Source organism: Poecilia latipinna, unplaced genomic scaffold, assembly GCF_001443285.1.
Source record: "Poecilia latipinna isolate Pla-1442-1.1 unplaced genomic scaffold, P_latipinna-1.0 Scaffold793, whole genome shotgun sequence".
NCBI classification, from domain to species: domain Eukaryota; kingdom Metazoa; phylum Chordata; class Actinopteri; order Cyprinodontiformes; family Poeciliidae; genus Poecilia; species Poecilia latipinna.
Genome location: NW_015113409.1, coordinates 135092 through 152993, shown reverse-complemented (window position 1 = coordinate 152993; position 17902 = coordinate 135092). Strand labels below are relative to the sequence as shown.

Here is a 17902-nt window from a genome sequence, read left to right as displayed (position 1 = left end):
GGCAAAGGTTAAAAAATTTGTTTTTGTTTTTTGGCCTGTTTGGTAAAATTTAAAAGGGGGTGTTTTAAGGGAAAAAAAAAAAAAAAAAAAAAAAAAACTGATTTGGCTCACTTCAGGCTTCAGTGTGAACATAGTCAAAGAGCATAGAGCTGGACTTCATAGACGATCTCACAATTTCTCTGCTTTAGAAAATTGTTAGTATTTTCTAATCCCTCACAATCTAACATGGTCATTTTAAGCTGATATTTTGAATGTTTGCAGGGATACTGAGGAAAAGATGTGATGTGTGAAGTCAAACTGTCTGGACTGTGAGTCCTTCACAGAAACTCAAAATAAAAAAAAAATGGAGATTCACACTGGTGCTAAGAGGTAAAGAGTGAAATTCACTCTCTGGTAAAGAAACTAGGCAACTGAACCACAATGATGAACAAACCTAGAGACAACACTAGCTACTATAAAAACAGCTAATGCAACATAAAAATGTAATGAAAAGTTTCTGTTTGAACATTCCCTGATGACATGTAGATAAAGTTTCACACCATAGTTGTAAACCTTTGAGCTATGAAGTTTAGGGGTGCACCGACTGCAGTTTTCTGGCCGATCGCTGAAGCCTGATCTGCTCAATCAAATTTGGCCAATACTGATTTTTTTGTATGAAATATTGCTAAATATAGCAAGAAAGTTGCTGAGTTGGCAAGACTGGGGTGATTATTGTTAACTGTGAACATGCAGACATGTTCACAGTCCGTCCTGATGGGCTGGTCTGTCAGTCAAATCTCTCTCACAGCAGAGCAGAAGGGGACAGTGGCTGATGTTTAGATCTTTGCTGAAATAGATCTGATCAGTGGAAAAGATCAGCTTCACATGTAAGCATCGGCTAATCACTGATCTCCCAAAATTAAGGAAATCGGGGCCGATTTATTGGTGCACCCCTAGTTGTGATCCCACCTCTGGAGGCTAAAATACAAAACATGTTGAGGCTGTGAGGCACTGCCTGGCTAACTTAAAGACGGATGGAGAAAACAAGAAAAACGGGTACTAATGAGACACTGCAGCTAAAGGATGAAAAGAATAAATTGCTATCTGAATGTAAGAGAAATGGAGGACAGCTCCAGGCACCATCTGTGACATCTGACACCAGCTGCCCACTAGCTTACTCACTGTAATGTTGTGAAAGATGTCAACTTCTGTGTGACTAATCACACGTTCAACAAACACATCACTTGTTCCACAGAAATGTGACTGGCAGCAGCCACCCCAACACCATTCAGCATATTTTCACTCCTCATTTACTAAATAAAGCTAGCATAAAAAAAAAAAAACTTGAATAATGCACTGATTTGAATAAAGTAGATCAGAGCAGAGCCAGACAACTCACCACCGTCCGCTGCTTGTTGGGGAGGTAGACTCGGATGGTGCCGCCACCACGGGGTACATCCTCCGGGCTGGTCTCCCCCGACGACGAGTACGAGGAGGTGGAGGACATGGTGAGAAGCAGGAGGACTGGGGACGGGGTGGGGGGCACACAACTGAGGATGCTGCAACCTTAAGAGAGCTGCATGCACAGGGGGCTGTGGGCAAGGCTGTTACTTTGGACCTGCAAAACACACACACACACACTTCAGTTTAGATGCAACTACTGAAAACATTAGTTTTATATTTTAGCTTCACAAAATGTAAAACCCAAAGTTTAGCATAATGTAGCTGCTTTAAATTCAATGCTGCTGCTGAAACATACCCAACAGGTTATTACAAGCAGAATGTTTATTTTGATATTTAATCTTAAACCCTGATTATCAGGAATATTCTGGAATATTCAGGAGATCTGAACTGGTTAAAAGGCTGCAGTGAGCTGCTGGACAGAACCAGGGTTTCTGCATGATTCTCTCCGTTAAACTGAAGACATTTTAACACTGTTAGGAAGTCAACTAATTTATTTAATTAATTCTATTGTTCTCCAAGTTGACATGTTAATCCTGTGTTACTTCAAATGTATCTTAATTAGCAAAGGCTTTCCATTCGCGGAAATACACCATCACCATATATTGTCCACATTAATGTTTTTACAAACATGAAAAAGGTTTTTAAAAATTTTCAATTCATCACAGATTAACTATGGATAATTTAAATATTTTTAATTGATTGACCACCCTATCTCAGATAAACCTACAATGCACTGATTTCTGTTAGATCGTTTACCAAGAAAAAGAAATTAATCAAATACATTTTTAAAAAGTTATTGATACTGGCAAAAACAATGGATGTAAAAAGTTAGACAATAACCAAATATTTAAGAACATCTGATGCAAAATTACAAGCGATTTTACAGCATTGAGATAAAATGCAAAAGCTCTGTTTAAAACAGGAGTGTAGTTTCCTTTCAGCCAGCTGACCAGTAGTAAACAGCAACAGGTGGGGGAAGGATAGGGCTGCTTTAAACTCTTCTATGTAGTTCTCATTAAACTGTGTAAAAAGAGGGTGTTTTCAAACAGAAACTTGGTGGTGATAACCAGCCAAGTTCAGCAAAGGTGATAAAATAGAACTGGGAAAAAAAACGCACATCCAAACTTTATGTAACAATTACAAAAATAAACATGTATATATGCCTGTGTGTCAGGAAATGTGTACCATTTAGTTCAGTGAATGTTCAATACGTGGCCAGCAGCTGTCAGAGATACGCCAGCACAAGTCTTGTTTTGGTAACACAGCGGTGGACGGAGATTATTTCAGTAAACAATATTTCCAGTTGTTCCATCTGAGTTCTTTTTTTTCATCATGAAGGCATGATTAAAAGAAGAGAAACGGACAGAAATGTCTCGACTTTCTATTTTACCACTGATCATTTCCAAGGTTCAAAATATCAGAAGATTGAGTAACTACAACTTCTACTTGATATAGTTCTTAGTAGTTTTCAGTGAAGAGTCATACAGACCAAGAGTCATAACCAACACATTCGATGTTTTATAACTAAATATAAGCAGCCTTATGCTATTCTGAAGCCTGATGAATTTTCAATGAAGGATTAAGATCCACAAATGTGGTTTAAAAAAAATCACTTTCCCATCATGTAGTTCTCAATCTTTATGAAAATAAATTAAGTTTTTTATTTTTTTATTCACACCTGATAGCTACAATCATCAATATGTGAATGAGCCCTCTGCATTAAAGGGCATTATAAACCAAATTGATTATTATTATTATTATTATTATATTATTATTAATACTATTATTAGTATTAGTATTATTAAGAAATCTGCTGCCAACCAGAATCGGATAATTTTATACTTGACCAAGGCAGGAGAGAAGCTAAAACTGTATACAAGAGCCAGCAGGTCACCCTGGAAGCAACACTGTCTGTTGATGAAGTTATGGTGGGAAGACATGTTGAGCATCGCTGAGGTGTTTAAAAAGGCAGTGAGGAAGTACAACCAATGGAAGAAGCTCTGTTCTCCATGAAATCCTGACAGCTGATCATCGGAGTGGACGTTTACTAACTCTGCTGGTCACAGTGTGATGGATTTGCCTCTCACACATCGTGTGACATCGCTTTTTAGGGTTAAACAATCCTGAATATATTGTCATAACATCAGTGCACAAATAATATCTCAAAGGACTGATTGCAATGCAATATTATAGGACGATATAAAGGTGTCATATTAAGCCTATTGGATGGAGTAAATGTCCACAAGTGACATAGATGCTGAGGATCTAGAAGAGAGCTGGAAGACCAGATGAGGCAAACTGTGGATTCATAATTACTGATATCGTTAACAATTAGAAATAATATCACAATTATGAGATTTTCTTAAATTGTACAGTTCTGCACTTTCTCATCTGCACAATATATTGAATGGTCATTGCAATCATGCAATATCTCAATAGAAAAACTGAATGCAATAAATAAAGGCATTTACCATTTCATGTTTGAGGAATTCAGACCCTGTGTAACATCATATTTACCCATCTGGGTGGCTCTTTAAAGCCCACACTGGATGAAATGTTAACACTGACAACCTGCTAGAAACTGTAATTGTGAAAAATATTGAAAAAAATGTAGATATTTCCAATAGACAAGCCTCACAATTATCAGTAAGAGTCCTGAAAACACATTCTATTCTAAAGTAACCATTCAGAACTGAACAGTAAATCTGATAAGTTTTCTGTCATAGTTTAAGTTGGCCACAGCGCACATAAATTCAAAAGTGCTGTTGTGGAAAAAAAAAAAATTGTATTGTTGAATTTGTTTTTTCCAGGTGTGCAAAATTTATTTTTAAGAAACAAACATTTATGAGCTCCATCTGGTAAAGGAGACTTCCAGGATTATTTTTATAGTTTCATTTTATCTGCATAAATTAATCTGTCTTTTAACCTGTAGGACTTTTCTAGATTTGTTTAGAAATAATTTCCTTAAAGCAAAAATACTTGTTAGCACTAAAAAGAAAACTGTATCGGCATTTTATAGCATAAATCTATGATTACATCACAACAATAAACACTGTGGAAGCAATACTTCCTATCATGTATTGCTTTATATTTGATGTCTTCTTTAGTACATTTTGACTTTGACTTTTTAACTTTTAATAGTTTTTTTATGTCATATATGAAACCTTACATATCCACATCAGAAATACATCATTGCCATGCGCTGTTCACATATTTTGCATTTTGTTTATTATTCTTAGAACATTCCCGTGAATATTATATTTTTGAACTGCGAGTGCTGCATCTACTTAAAACAGCAGGTCTGCTCTTGACTGACAAGCACGATTAACCCCACGAGGGCTTATTACTGATTATTATTATTCTACAGCATCTCCACCTACATCTCCCCAACAGTAACTAATAGCAGTTTATTATCAGTAATAAAAACATTGTGAGCTAAACAAAACTGGCCAAACGGAGCATTTGCATAACGATGACAATTTGTCTCCCGAGAGCTCATGTTCAACAGAAGCTTTAACGTTTTGACTCATTTTCATAAAAGCCATAACATGTTAGTGTAGTCTATGCATCACGCCGGTTCTTAGATAGCAACTTGTGAGAGTCGTAGTCAGTCTCGGCTTTTAGGATAAATTTGTTTTCAGACTTTGAAGTGTGACTAAGTGAAAAACACCGGTGTCAACGACAGCTTAGATTTGTGTGACAAGAGAACATGAGTACAGCTGAGAGTTGGACTAACTCCCAGAAGCTCACCTAAGCACGGGAGGAAATCCTCCAGAATGAGCCTTAAAATCACTGTTTAAAAGCAACTCTAGTTGTGAAAAGATGCTAATGCTAGCTGACGTTAGCATGGAATCCTCCTGCTATGCAGCTCTGACATTTCCAGTTTAGGGACTAGGGAGGCCATGTTTCTCTCGGGGGCGTCAGTCAGCCTAGTTTAGCTAACCATCCAATAACTTTTAAAGTGGTTTTACAATAAAGAGGAAAAACGTTAATTTCGGCACCACTAGGTTTGCGAAACAAAGTTATAGGACTGGCCGACTCCTCTAAATTCGAGCAACAAACTAACAAGCTAAATGCTGTGCTGAGTGAGATTATCCTCTCCCTCAGTGACTAGCTCACTTTGATGCTAGTTCTAGTCAGCTAATGTTAGCCAACCTGTGGGGGGTTTACCACGGCGTCAGTCTGCTACTCACTTCTGCTCTGCTCTCCTCCTAACACTTTTCTAACAGACGACCTTAAACACCACAGAACAGCTGTCGGGATATAATCCCGACTGTAACACCGAGACCACTTCACTCCGCGGTGTTCCCAAATAATTAGCATAGAAAAGTTCAACTCTTACCTGTAGCAGCCATCTTGAATGCTCTCAATCTGAAGTCGAATCTGTCAAGAAGTTCGGGGAAAGCGGAAAAACCACCATAATGCTCCGTCCCCATTGGCTGGTTCATTTGGTCGCGTTTTTTTCATTGGACAATCGCAGGCTTGGCATGTGGTAGGTGGGTGCTGTCAGTGGATTACTGACACTACTCATTTTAGAGCGCAAAATATCAAGGTAGGCGTATGCCATTACATTTTAACAATAATAAAAGGATTCAATAATTATGTTAAATAAACGCAGTTATTTTCCCATCACAGGTCAAATAAAACAAGACGACACAAATGATACATATTTTATTTAGAAAAGGAATAAATGCAAAGTAAAAACCACAAAGGATCTAACCAAACGGGATGCCTGAAAGAAATGCTCAATTTAACGGAGCTTTCAATATACATTACAAAAATCTATAACTGATGATCATGTCTTTACTTATATTAGATTGCTCTAACAAAGTATGAATCATAATATTCTAAACCCCAAAATGGAACTGAAGATCTGTGAAGATGGTGTAGCCGGTTCATGTCTCTGGTCTCACTGCACGCTGAGGAACTTCCTTTTCTTAGCTGTGTGTGTGTAGGGGTGATGACGCCACTCGACCTCTGCTGTGCTCTCGTTCTCCAGGGTACCTAGCTTGATCATGTACACTAAACAGATAAAGAGATTAACTTGTAACAATAATGCTTCTACAGGTTGGGAGCAATTAAAGTGTGTGAAATTGAGCTTTGATTTCTAAAATATGTAGTTTAATTGTTTGTCATTCATTCATGATTTAATGAGGGGGGAATCACTTTTTCATCTACGGTCTGGTTGGTTTAGATACCTTTTATCTTCTAAAGAATAAAATAATTTTTAAAATGCTTTTAACATATATTTAAGTTAATTTTTATCCAATATTAACATTAGTTTGATAATCTGAAACATTAAAATGTGACAAAAAAGCCAGAACAGAAGAAAGCCATAAGGAGGAAATACATTTTCACCGTACCGTATCCTGCCCCCGTAAGAAAGAAATAATGACCCTTTTTAGGATTTCCTTCCAGTGATTTACATTCTGGATTATTTTCCATTATTTCTGGTCTGGATGTTCAGATGTTTTATTAAAGACAATAACAGTCCAATTAATGCTAAAGTTCTGGTAGCACAAAAACAATCTGGAAAATATTAGGGATGTTCTGTCCAAATAAGTGGCCATTGTCAACATTAGCCTCTAAAACCCAGAAAAACCCAAAGGAACAGAGAGCTGGCAAAACCTTTCACAACCCATTTAACCATTCCAGCTTTTCATCACTTTACAATAACAGTCTTCAATGTACTTCCTTGGGATTTTATGTAATAGAGCAACACAATAGGGGATATTTGTGACGAAAATGATGCATGAAAACCTGAAAAGTTTGGCTTGCATTTGTTTTCAGCTTCCTTGTTCAGTACTTTGCAGGTTCTCCTTTTGCTTTGGGAAAGAGTTTGATTTTTGAGAGCATCTGAACACATCAGTTTTCAAACTGTGCCGCAGTTTGTTGATTTGAATTAGGCCTGTGTTTTGACTAGGCCATTCTAACTCATGGATATGCTCTGATCTAAACGAGAGGTGTCCAAACATTTTGTCACCATGACATGCTAAGGAGGCACTTACTAAAACTAGTTTTGTCCTTATTTATTCTTGACGGAGCTCTGTGAGATGTTCAACACTTGGGAAACGGTTTTACAATCTAAATCTGCTTTAAACGTCTCCACTGTTTTCTCCCTGAGAGAGAAGATTTAGCTCTAGTTTAACATGAAACCATTTATTAGCTGAACTAGCCAGATATTTTATTGAGACCTCAGGAGATAGTGTGGAGTTTCAAAGAATGCTGATGTGTCTGCTAAGAACCAGCTAACCGGTACTGTTTGCTGTTTCAGCACCAGACTCAGCCACCAATACTTACATTTCATTTCAAACCGGGGTCCTACTTCTGTCAGCTCTACGTTCTTGTGGTCGGTTTTCTTATAGGTGTGATGCCTGAAAGAAAATAAAAAATCTGATTTGTCTATTTATCTATTTGCTGTATTTTACTTTCCACAATGTTTTCCACGGCACTGACCTGAAAGAGATAAAGTCCTCCTGGTTGGCGAATGTGATGACACGCCTGCTGTCGTCTTTGGGGACTGGGAACAGATACTTCAAGATATTCGACACCTGCACAAGAACAATTAATTAGTTTTATGCACAAACAAGAGATGTAAGACAATATCCCCAGAGTCTGTGCGGCGCACGCTCAGCGCTCACCCTTTTGCCGAGGCGTGAGGTGAAGTTGTGAAAAATGAGGTGGGGGTAGGCCTCAGACATGGTGCCAATGTTGGGAACATCGTGCCTCATCACCACATTGTAGAGCGTGAAATAAGCTGTGGGTCCAAACGGTAGGTGGCAAATAACCAGGCCATCTGTAACCATACAGGAACATCCAGCAGATCCATCAGATGTCAGTCATATAACACAAGCCTCTCTAATAGATGCAGACATGCTGAGTTAAACAAGAAATATTGTGTATTATAGCATCCTGAAAATATTTAATCGGCTAAACACTTAAACACAGCGTGGGTCGGCCTTCGGGCGCTCTGGGATGTTTCCCGGTGGCCTGACCCGCTCAGGACAGCTGAGTTCAGGTCTCTCTTAACAATTCCTGCAGGTCACTGTGGTAGTTTCTGCCTGGCTGAAACTCCCACAGACTGCAGTTTCAATGTGGAAAAGACAGATCCATCCTGGACCCCTCCTGTCATGTTCCGAGGCTGTCAGTCACAGCAGTGCAGACACACATCAGGTTGCAAACAGGTGTTATGCCGAGAAGAGCGTGCCTGGATGCCCTGCCGCGGAAACGTGTATTGCTCAAAACAACCACATATTAATAAGAAGAGATTCAAATATGACCCACAGGGTAACTTATTTTTAGGCCATGAATGCCCTGAAAAGTTTTTATGTTTTCTGGCAAATTGACTTAAAGTAGGAAAGTTTTGACATGTTTTATCTAAACACGTTTTAGTCATATGCCTAAAGCTCTGCTGTCACAGTCCGGCTTTCTCTACGAACATCATTTCAGTATCACACAACATCCAGTCGGTTAAACGTTGGTAAGGATGCAAATAGGACACAGAATATATTTACATGTTGATGGTAAAATACACATGTTGGTTATCTGTAGGTCTCTATAATAAATATATCAACTAACATAATGATAGAATTCAGAGTTTCACTAGATTTATTTCATTGTCCATCATTTTGACTGATGGCGTCAAAAATATCCTGTCAATTTATATATTAAAATAAAATATGCCTGAATATATTATACCATATTAATGGTATATTTAATTTAATTTCATTTTTATTTGGTTTAATTAAAATTCAAAAAGATGAACAGAGAATCCACGTCATGTCAGCACACATCAAGCAGATGAATAAATGTTATGTTTTTCTACACAGTGACAAAAACCACTGGCTGTGGCCCAGTAACCACGTATGAAAAGACTGCACTGAATATGAACTCCGGTCTTACTCCTTCATCTTGGTAAGCATGGACCTCAGTAGCACACCTGCTTGTAATCAAATGTCTCAGGGTTTTTATGTTGTTCTGGAGATCAGAATTACAAACAGCACTTCAGCCAAAGTTTCAAAATCAGGTAACATTTCTCCAACAGAAGTGATCAGAAGCTGATAAGACTCTCTGAACGCTGGTTCAGCTGCACCAGATGAGCTCTAAAGTCTCCATAACTCTTCAGCTAGATCTGTGCATTATTCAAAAGATTAGCTACTCAAAAAGCATGAATTTCTGTCCCTCCATAGCAGACGCTTGGGGAGCACACAGCAAATTTCAGGAGTTGAGTTAGCAGGCTGTTTTCCATCATTGACCGTTTTTTGTTTTGTTTTAAAACGGTGACAGAAAAATCTGAAGGACTTTATTCATTATTCATTATTAGTTCCAGCTTCACCTGGTTAAAACAACAGGAAGCATCTAGGAACAGAGGCTAATGTCAGCCTGCCTACCTGGCTGTCCTCTGGTTTCATGTACAATGACCAGGTCTGATACATTGTTGGCTTTACAGGCCCGCACCAGCGCCGCCACCTCATGGTTTCCTCTGTTCATCCGCTGGGCTCCAGGAAACATCAGCTTTACCTCCTACAGACAGCATGGAGGCATGTTACTCACTGATCTCTGCAACATTTCACACTTTACAGAAAGCTACAATCACACTGAGGTCAGTCGGTCTTCTGTCGGTATCTGTCCTGTCAAACCTCCCAATGCAACACACAGCACCTTGCAAAAGCATTCAACTGGAAATATTCAGTTTGAAAGTAGCAGTATTTCCATGCATCTGCTAGGAAATTAAAATGATCTGAAAAGTATTTAAACATTTTCACCTTTCACATTTTGCCACATTACAAACACATTTGTGATAAACAAATTCAATTCAGTTTGTTAGTGCCAATTCACAACAAACGTCGTCTCAAGTCTCTTAATCATTTCACTCCAATCACACGCATTCCACCTGATCCCAGTTATCAAACGGTACAGTAAACTCAGTTTGTTATTCAAAGTAGTTTGCAAAGTTTCTACCTAAGGAAACAGAGAATTATTGGTGGGATGATGTTCACAGAAACAATCATCAGAATTTCCTCTCATTCGGATTTGTCTGATGGAGACAAACTGTTGCTGCAAAGAGCTTCCTGCTGAAGGCACAACACTAATGCACACCAGACAAATCACATCAGTCAAATGCACAGCTTGTGGTTGTCATGACAAAATATGGAAACAAGTCATAAAGCATACAAATCCATAAATCCACCTTTTACATCCCTCTATAAATGACATGCAATAAACTAATTAATTAATCGAATAATAAATTAATAAATAAAGGGCAATTCTGTTTACAGATACATCATAATCCATTTTAATTATGGATTTGGTTGTGTGTGCTCCCAAACAACAACTCCCGTCATTCGCTGTAGAAACAGCCAATGAAAAATGAAATAAAAAGGTTTTTATAAACTTTTTATTTCTTATGGTTTGGTTGTCGTGTTTTATTTTGGATACTGAAAATATCCTTCAGTTCCAGTTTTCAGGGTTTTTAAACAAATTAAAGTTTAATAGTTTATGAGAGGGTGAACTTGCATTATTATGTAATTATCACTATATTACATAACACAAACTCAAAACAACACAGTCATTTATCACAATAACACTCTAGTACAGTGATTAATCACGAGTAATGAATATGCTTGACTTTGTAAGCTTAAAATGTAAATATGCACATTTTTCAAAAAATGTTTAAGGAAATGTCTCAATCCAAACATTTCAGTTTTCATATTCAGGAAGGTTTAAATGAAGTCATTTAGAAATTTAGAAATGTTAAGTACAAACTGGTTGTGCTTCAGAGGACGGATAATTCATCATTCGCTCATACTACCTTGGTTTTATCCAAACGTCTGTCGCTGTTTTGTTTTTTTTATTATTTTCAATAATTATTTTGGCAGTAAGAATTTATTTGGTCTGGGTGCCGACTTAACCAAAGTGTGGATCAAGGGCGCAAAGGGGGCGGCGCTAAAAACCAGGGACACACTACGCACTTGAACCCTTCTGTGGGAATGCACATTTAAAGGACACAAGGGTGTCCTTTAAGCGTACTGGGACCGGGCCCAAGTAGCCCTCTGTGAGAGACACTGCATGATGGGAATCAGCATGCAGAGCTGAGTGCAGGGAGAGGCAGACAGTAATGATCACAGTGTGTTTACATGTGCTCTACATCATCTCATCTGCAACCAGGTTTCACATCAGCACCTTGGCAAACATTTTGAGTCTGGAGCTCGGGTCTCTGGACGTGGTCACCATCAGTTTGGGGTCCTCCACTCCGGCCCATTTATACTCGTCGTCCATGTGAGAGCTGACGCCTGAACGCAAAAAAGCCGACGATTACAGGAGCTGAGAGGGACATGTGGAGGAACACAGCGAACAGTCAGCTTCCAGCCTCACTTGCCTTCTGCCCCTTCGTCATCGTACTCCACCAGCTTTTGCAGCCCCAGGGCTTCTCTGCGGACGTCGGGCGGAAGGGGAGAGTTTTCTGTGGTCAAGAACAAATACCTGTGTTACAGGGATATTTGTGGTTGGACAGCTCCTAGTGTTAACCACTCATGCAAAATGCATGAGGAAAAAGGCGATCTGTGTTGTCGTGCTGCCTCACTGTCGAGTGCGTCCTTCAGCTTCAGTTTCTTCTCCTCTATCGTTCGCAGCCGGTCCTCCTGGGCCTTCCTGTACAGGTACTCCCGCCTCAGCCTCACCTCTCGACGGAGCTGCCTCACCGTCACACAGCAGAAAAACACAGAAAAGCAGACAGAGCTTCTTAGACTCAAAGGCACACGCTGCTACTAAGGACATGGTTTTCATACTTTTCCCACAATCAAATTCAAACACTTTCAAGGTTAGCTTTCAAAATTTTCCAGCACCATACTTTAGAGATAAAAGCAAAAAAGCATTATTATAATATATCATATATTATGTCATGTATTACTGTCTTTAATGTCTTGCAGAAATATTGCACATTCTACAGCAGGGACAAAGTAAACTAAAATATAACAAATTTTTATGTTTTGAAATGTCTTATTACATACGCTGTATACAACTGACTGGTCTGAGAACAAAACACTAATTTAAGAAAAAATGTCCCAATTTAATAACATTGTTTTATGCATAAAATATAAGTCAACCTTGAAATTATTTCAATTACACAGACCAATTAGTCATTAAGCCATTAGGAACAATCAACATTTATTAATTAACCCTAACCCCCTATAATACATTAATCAACAACCATATTTTTCCATACTGCACAGGTACCCTGAACACCAGCCAACTAAACCACTTTCATTAACACTCCGTGTATTTTACTGTTAAAGCACAGCCAGGGACAGAAAAGCAGCAGGAGACTGGGCCTTGTGTACAGGGCAGGAAGTGGTGGGTCAGCTGGGGAGACACTGAAGCAGATCTACCAGTTTGCTGGGGGAAAGCAGCAACACGGAAAAACAGACAGAGACTGTGGTGAAAAGAGCAAGAAGCAAAAAAGCATAAAACATTCAGAATGGTGAGAACAGATCATAGAACATGAGGGGAAACGCAGGAAAAGTTAGAAACAAATACAGGAAGAAACGAGCAGCACTCCTGATCAGTTCCTGTCCTGTTTTAACCTAAACTTTATAATTCCACAGGTCATCGCTAAGCTCCAGCCCATTTAAAGACTCTGAACCCTGGCAGTGTTTATGGAGAGCGGTATCCTCCTGCCTGCTCCTTATCCTGCCTTCAGCTTTAAGCACCAGGGAGGCTACAGACTCTAAACCCAACCATGTCAAAGCGGCCGTCATTATCAGCTCAAACTGCGACACTTTCCTAATAAAAGCCAATGTTATTTTTAACTCACCATGATGCTGGCTGCTAGCTTCCAGGCTCAACAAACTCACGTGGATGGGGAAGAAAAAGCTCCCAAACAACAACTCCCGTCATTCGCTGAAGAAACGGCCAATGAAAACCGTCGGTACTGACTATGGCTAGCTTTTCAAAATAAGAGTCTGAAATGAGTATCCACAGTGTGAAGTACTGTAGGGCCGTTGCTGTTCTTTTCGCATACATCGTTCTAACCGAAATGGATTATCTGCTTAATCCATTTTCTAGTACGGGATCTGTAGCCTGTAGTTCTGGGGTCATATCTACTTCGGATCTTCAGAATGGCTCTATTAAAAAATACTTTGTTTAGAAATAATAAAGAACTTGTTTTAAGGATAAATGTAATAAAAAAAGATTACTTTTAGATAACAAGATAACACAAATAGAACAAAGTCTGACTTTTAAAAAAAGCTATCTATTTATAGGTTTTTCAGGTTTTGCAGTTTTAGACACATTTCATTTAGCTGACCCACGGCCAAAAATGGCTCTCTGGATTGAAAAGGCTAACCTTTGCCTTAGAAAGACGTTTTGTCTTCATTGTACATCTACTGTAAGATAATGTGGGGTTTAGAATCCAGTAAAAAAAAAAAAGAAAGAAAATAATCTACTAGGAGGCTAATTATAGTTTGAGGATCCTGATCTAACATATTTCATATCACCCCAATCCAAATGGCATTTGAACTAAAATAGTCTAGTTTGGATTTAATACAAAGTTTTAAGAAATGTCTATGTAATTAAATTCAGTCAATTAATATATAATTGGAGATTTACATATATTAATAATTCATGAAAAAGTCTCAACTGCATACGGAAGGGTTAGGGTTGGTACAAAGTGAGGGCAGGATGATAAACGGGTGAGTTGACCTGGAACTTCAGTGGGTCAGTTCTGACACCAGAATAAGAATCACAACGAGCAAAAGAAAAGAAAAGAATGCCCATTGAAAATGAGGACGTCTCATTCCAAAATTGTGCAAAAAAGAAAAGAGCTTTTTTTAAAAAATGGGGGCCAAATACAAAATCTACTGAGACTTTTAGCTGTGTTGCAGTAATCATCCAATCAGCATGTACAGATAGGAACCTCTGTGTGGTTAGACATTTCCTGAAGCTTGGGTACATTTTTTAAGCCTCCTCTTCCGGTAAACATAGCCTTTTTATTTTATTCGATGTAAGTGCAGCTTTGCTCGGTATTTGGAATATGCATTCTTTAATCCTGGTATTCCTTTTGGCAATAGGTAAGTCTCCAAAAATATACGATGCTGATTTAAATCTCAATCTGACAAGTTAATTCTAGTTCAACTGCAGAGCTTCATGTGTCTTTACTGTGCTATGTTTCTGACTGAAACAGCTTGAAGAGTGTATAAAACTTCTTCATTCAGAGCATTTATAGAAATCATTTTGTTGTCCAGACCACTTTTTTCACTTTTAGATAAATAAAAATTTAGTTTAGTGAATTGTAAAGCTTTATTACATGGTCAAGTTGTTTTGGTTTGGTATGTTTCCAACTGTTCATGCAGGTGGGAATGAAGCAGTGTTCTGGCAGAGACTCACATGTCCCTATGAAGCCCAGCAGCAGAACCTGCTGCGGGTCTGGTGCCGGCAGAGCTCTGCAGAGTGCTGCACAGGCCTCACCTTCAGCAACAGCTCCCAGTTGACTGATGGAGGCAAGCTGAGGGTGACCCAGGACCTGCACTCCTTCACCGTGGAGCTGCTGGAACCGAGCTACACAGGGGGGGTGTACTGGTGTGGCCTACTGAGCAGAAATGACACCATCATCAAGCTGGCTGAAGGATATTTTCATAGCTGTAAGTAAAAACAGCGTCTTGACAGCCAATGAAAGCCCAGCTATGATTGTTGCGTCTGTTTTAGTGGCTGTAGGCGACAATCTGGTGAAAGATGGCTTCCAGTTAGTTCACTGTAATGATCATTTTTAAAGTCCTGCTAACTTGGGATGAACCAATCAATTTTTTTCACTTCCGGCACCGATACAGATATCGATACTGAGCTGATACAGAAAAACAGCTGAACTGACTTTAGACGTTTTTCTTTTTTTAAACACAGACATAAATGTAGTGATTTACAAATGTGTTTGGGCAACTTTGCACTAGCACTGCACACTGAAACACACAAACAGCTTCAGAAGGTAGATCAAACATGTAAAACCAACTGTAATCTCTTCAGTCAGTGCAATAGAACAGCAAATGTAAAATAAATGATAAAGAAAATGAAACTGATGAAAACAATAGGTTGAGTAACTTGGTCAAACATAGAAAAATAATCTGCAACAAACCTTTCAAATGGTTCAGAAAGTGTAATTAGAAATTCTAAATATAATGTAAAATATATAGGAAAGAATCATCTTGCACAAAGCATAGAATTGGACTGAATAGATCTGCCCTTATGTCACATATAATTCTACCAAGTGTTTGCTAATTGCTGCTGGCTAGTCTGAAGGAGCTGAGTGGGGGAGCTGCTCTGTGAGGTGGAAGCTCTGAAACTTGGAAACTGAGGAGGAGCTGTACCTTGAAGGCAGAGCTAGGTCCACCCAGCCATTTTGTACAACTGAACAGTTGCCATAGAGATTAAAGGATTTCTTAAATAAGCATGAAAGTACCAAGACACCAACATAAAGTGACTGTGGCAGATTTATACCCACTTTTCTTTTATTGAAGATGCATAAGTTGATGAAATATGACCACTGTAAGCTGATCTCCATTAATTTGCCCTCACTGCAGCCTCAGCTGCTTTCATCTGGAGTTTTACTCGCTGGATGCTGCTGCCTCTGCTGCCCGTAGCAACCATATGTGCTCATGTCTGCACCACAAGTAAGCTGTTCCTGTTTTTATTCTTTTATTTTACCGACAACGTGGTTCACTCAAGGGTGGAAAGTAACTAGTTATATTCACCTGCGCTACTATAACCAAGAACAACTTGTCTGTACTATGTGCTTTTAAAAGCTGTTTACTGAGCCAAAACTTTTACTTTTACTTTAACTTGAGTTTGTTTTGAATAAAATATTTTACTCAGTTACATTTAAAGTAACTCCCGCTAACAAATAAAATAATCATAATAAAAACAACAGAAAAAAACAGCATTTATTGTTCTGCTGGGTTAATAATCAGATTCCATGTTGCATCATTTGGAAGACAAACAAGCTGGAAAAACACATTGAATGTAGTTTAAGTTCCTCTGAGAAAAATAAAATCCTCACTGTACTTAAGGGACCAGTTTATAAGTTTTAGGAAGACAACAGGTTTATCATACAATATCAACTTAGTTTGGTTTATGTTCAATGCTATGACCATATAAACATCCTGAATTATATTTTAACAACTGATGTAACTTGTATCAGTTATATCTGGTGCTTGTGATTCCAATCTGTATTGGTGACCAGGTGCTTAGTTTGGAGTCAGTTATTTAAAAGTATTAGACAGGAAGAAGAGTGGACATATTGGACAAAGACAATGATGAAGATCAGAAATGCCAGATGGCCAGGCTGACAGAAGATGTTAGGTATTTATGTATTTAAAATCACACAGAACTCTCAAATATTCATGATGTGATGTGCTATCGTGTTGTATTTTGTCAAATTTTTATTTAACCTTTATTTTACCAGGATAAAAAAAGTCATTAAGATTAAAAATCTGTTTTTCAAGGGAGTCCTGGGCAAGACGCATCAACAAATACAACACAGAAAAATACAGTTAGAAGAAAATGTTACGCTATAAACAGCAGCTCCCTGTCACAGAATCAACCTCTAAAACTTTTAGTTTAAATTTAAGAGCACTAAATGAGACGTGTTACATTGTTATTTATAAAGGTGCTTCTTTAATTAAACAGCTTGAGACCTGCATGTTCTTATTTCCTTTCTGAAATCCTCAGGCAGAACTTTCTTCTGCTCATGAAAAAGCTACTTTTACTTAAAAGTATAATTTTAATGATGTGCTTTTTATTTTGGAGTAACATTTTACACCGGTAACCTTAAATTTGATCAAACTTTTACTTGGGTACATTGTTTTTGTACTCTTTCCTGCTCTGGTTTCAAGCAGCCAGACGTTCATACAATCAGAAGCTTAATGTCAGCTGTTATTAAAAACTATCATCAAGATTATGGACTTTAAAACACTGGAGTCATCTGATGTTTTATTTGTAAGCTTTCATTTCTTTTCCTCCCCCCCCCAAGTATTCATTGGAGGATTCCAGTTAAACAATGTCATTTAGTTGCATGCAATTTGCTTTATAATAGAATAAATTAATTTGATAAAATAGTTATTTCTCTTCACAGTGAAAGCAAACCAGTGCCTTAAGGTAAGCGACTGCTCGTTTCTCAATTAACATTCTAGAATCATAGAATCCTAAAATCTTGAGATTTAGTTTTCTCTCTTCCTTCCTCAGAAGCAGGATGAGCCATATGATGATGTAGCGGCGGGCGAAGCGCTCGCTGACCCGCTCTATCAGAGTCCAGATTCTCAGAATGAGAGGAATTCATCAGGGATTTAACGGCATCACTTGACGCATTTTCTACCACCACAAAAAAAAAAAAAAAAAAAAAAAAAAAGAAAAAAAAAACACAATTTCTTTATAAAAAAAAAAATTTGCCTTAATTGGGAAAACCAAAAATGCGAAA

The 17902-nt window shown here is 38.2% G+C and overlaps 2 protein-coding genes across 2 annotated transcripts in view; both read right to left on the bottom strand.

Moving 5' to 3' along the window:
* Positions 1 to 5889, bottom strand: part of araf (A-Raf proto-oncogene, serine/threonine kinase) — a 24427-nt gene extending 18538 nt beyond the window's left edge. The window contains exons 1-2 of the mRNA XM_015046808.1: positions 5786 to 5889; positions 1379 to 1597 (exon numbers count right to left, since the gene is read on the bottom strand). Of these exons, the coding sequence (XP_014902294.1) occupies positions 1379 to 1486 (108 nt within the window). The 5' untranslated portion in view covers positions 1487 to 1597; positions 5786 to 5889. The remainder of the gene's footprint in view (positions 1 to 1378; positions 1598 to 5785) is intronic.
* Positions 5890 to 6099: 210 nt separating this feature from the next.
* Positions 6100 to 13362, bottom strand: imp4 (IMP U3 small nucleolar ribonucleoprotein 4). Its single transcript, XM_015046823.1, has 9 exons — positions 13256 to 13362; positions 12026 to 12134; positions 11822 to 11905; positions 11626 to 11735; positions 9834 to 9966; positions 8085 to 8239; positions 7900 to 7994; positions 7744 to 7817; positions 6100 to 6465 (listed from the first exon to the last, which is right to left on the bottom strand). The coding sequence occupies exons 1-9, from the start codon at positions 13256 to 13258 to the stop codon at positions 6353 to 6355; spliced, it is 876 nt and encodes a 291-aa protein (XP_014902309.1). The 5' UTR covers positions 13259 to 13362; the 3' UTR covers positions 6100 to 6352.
* Positions 13363 to 17902: the final 4540 nt, after the last annotated feature.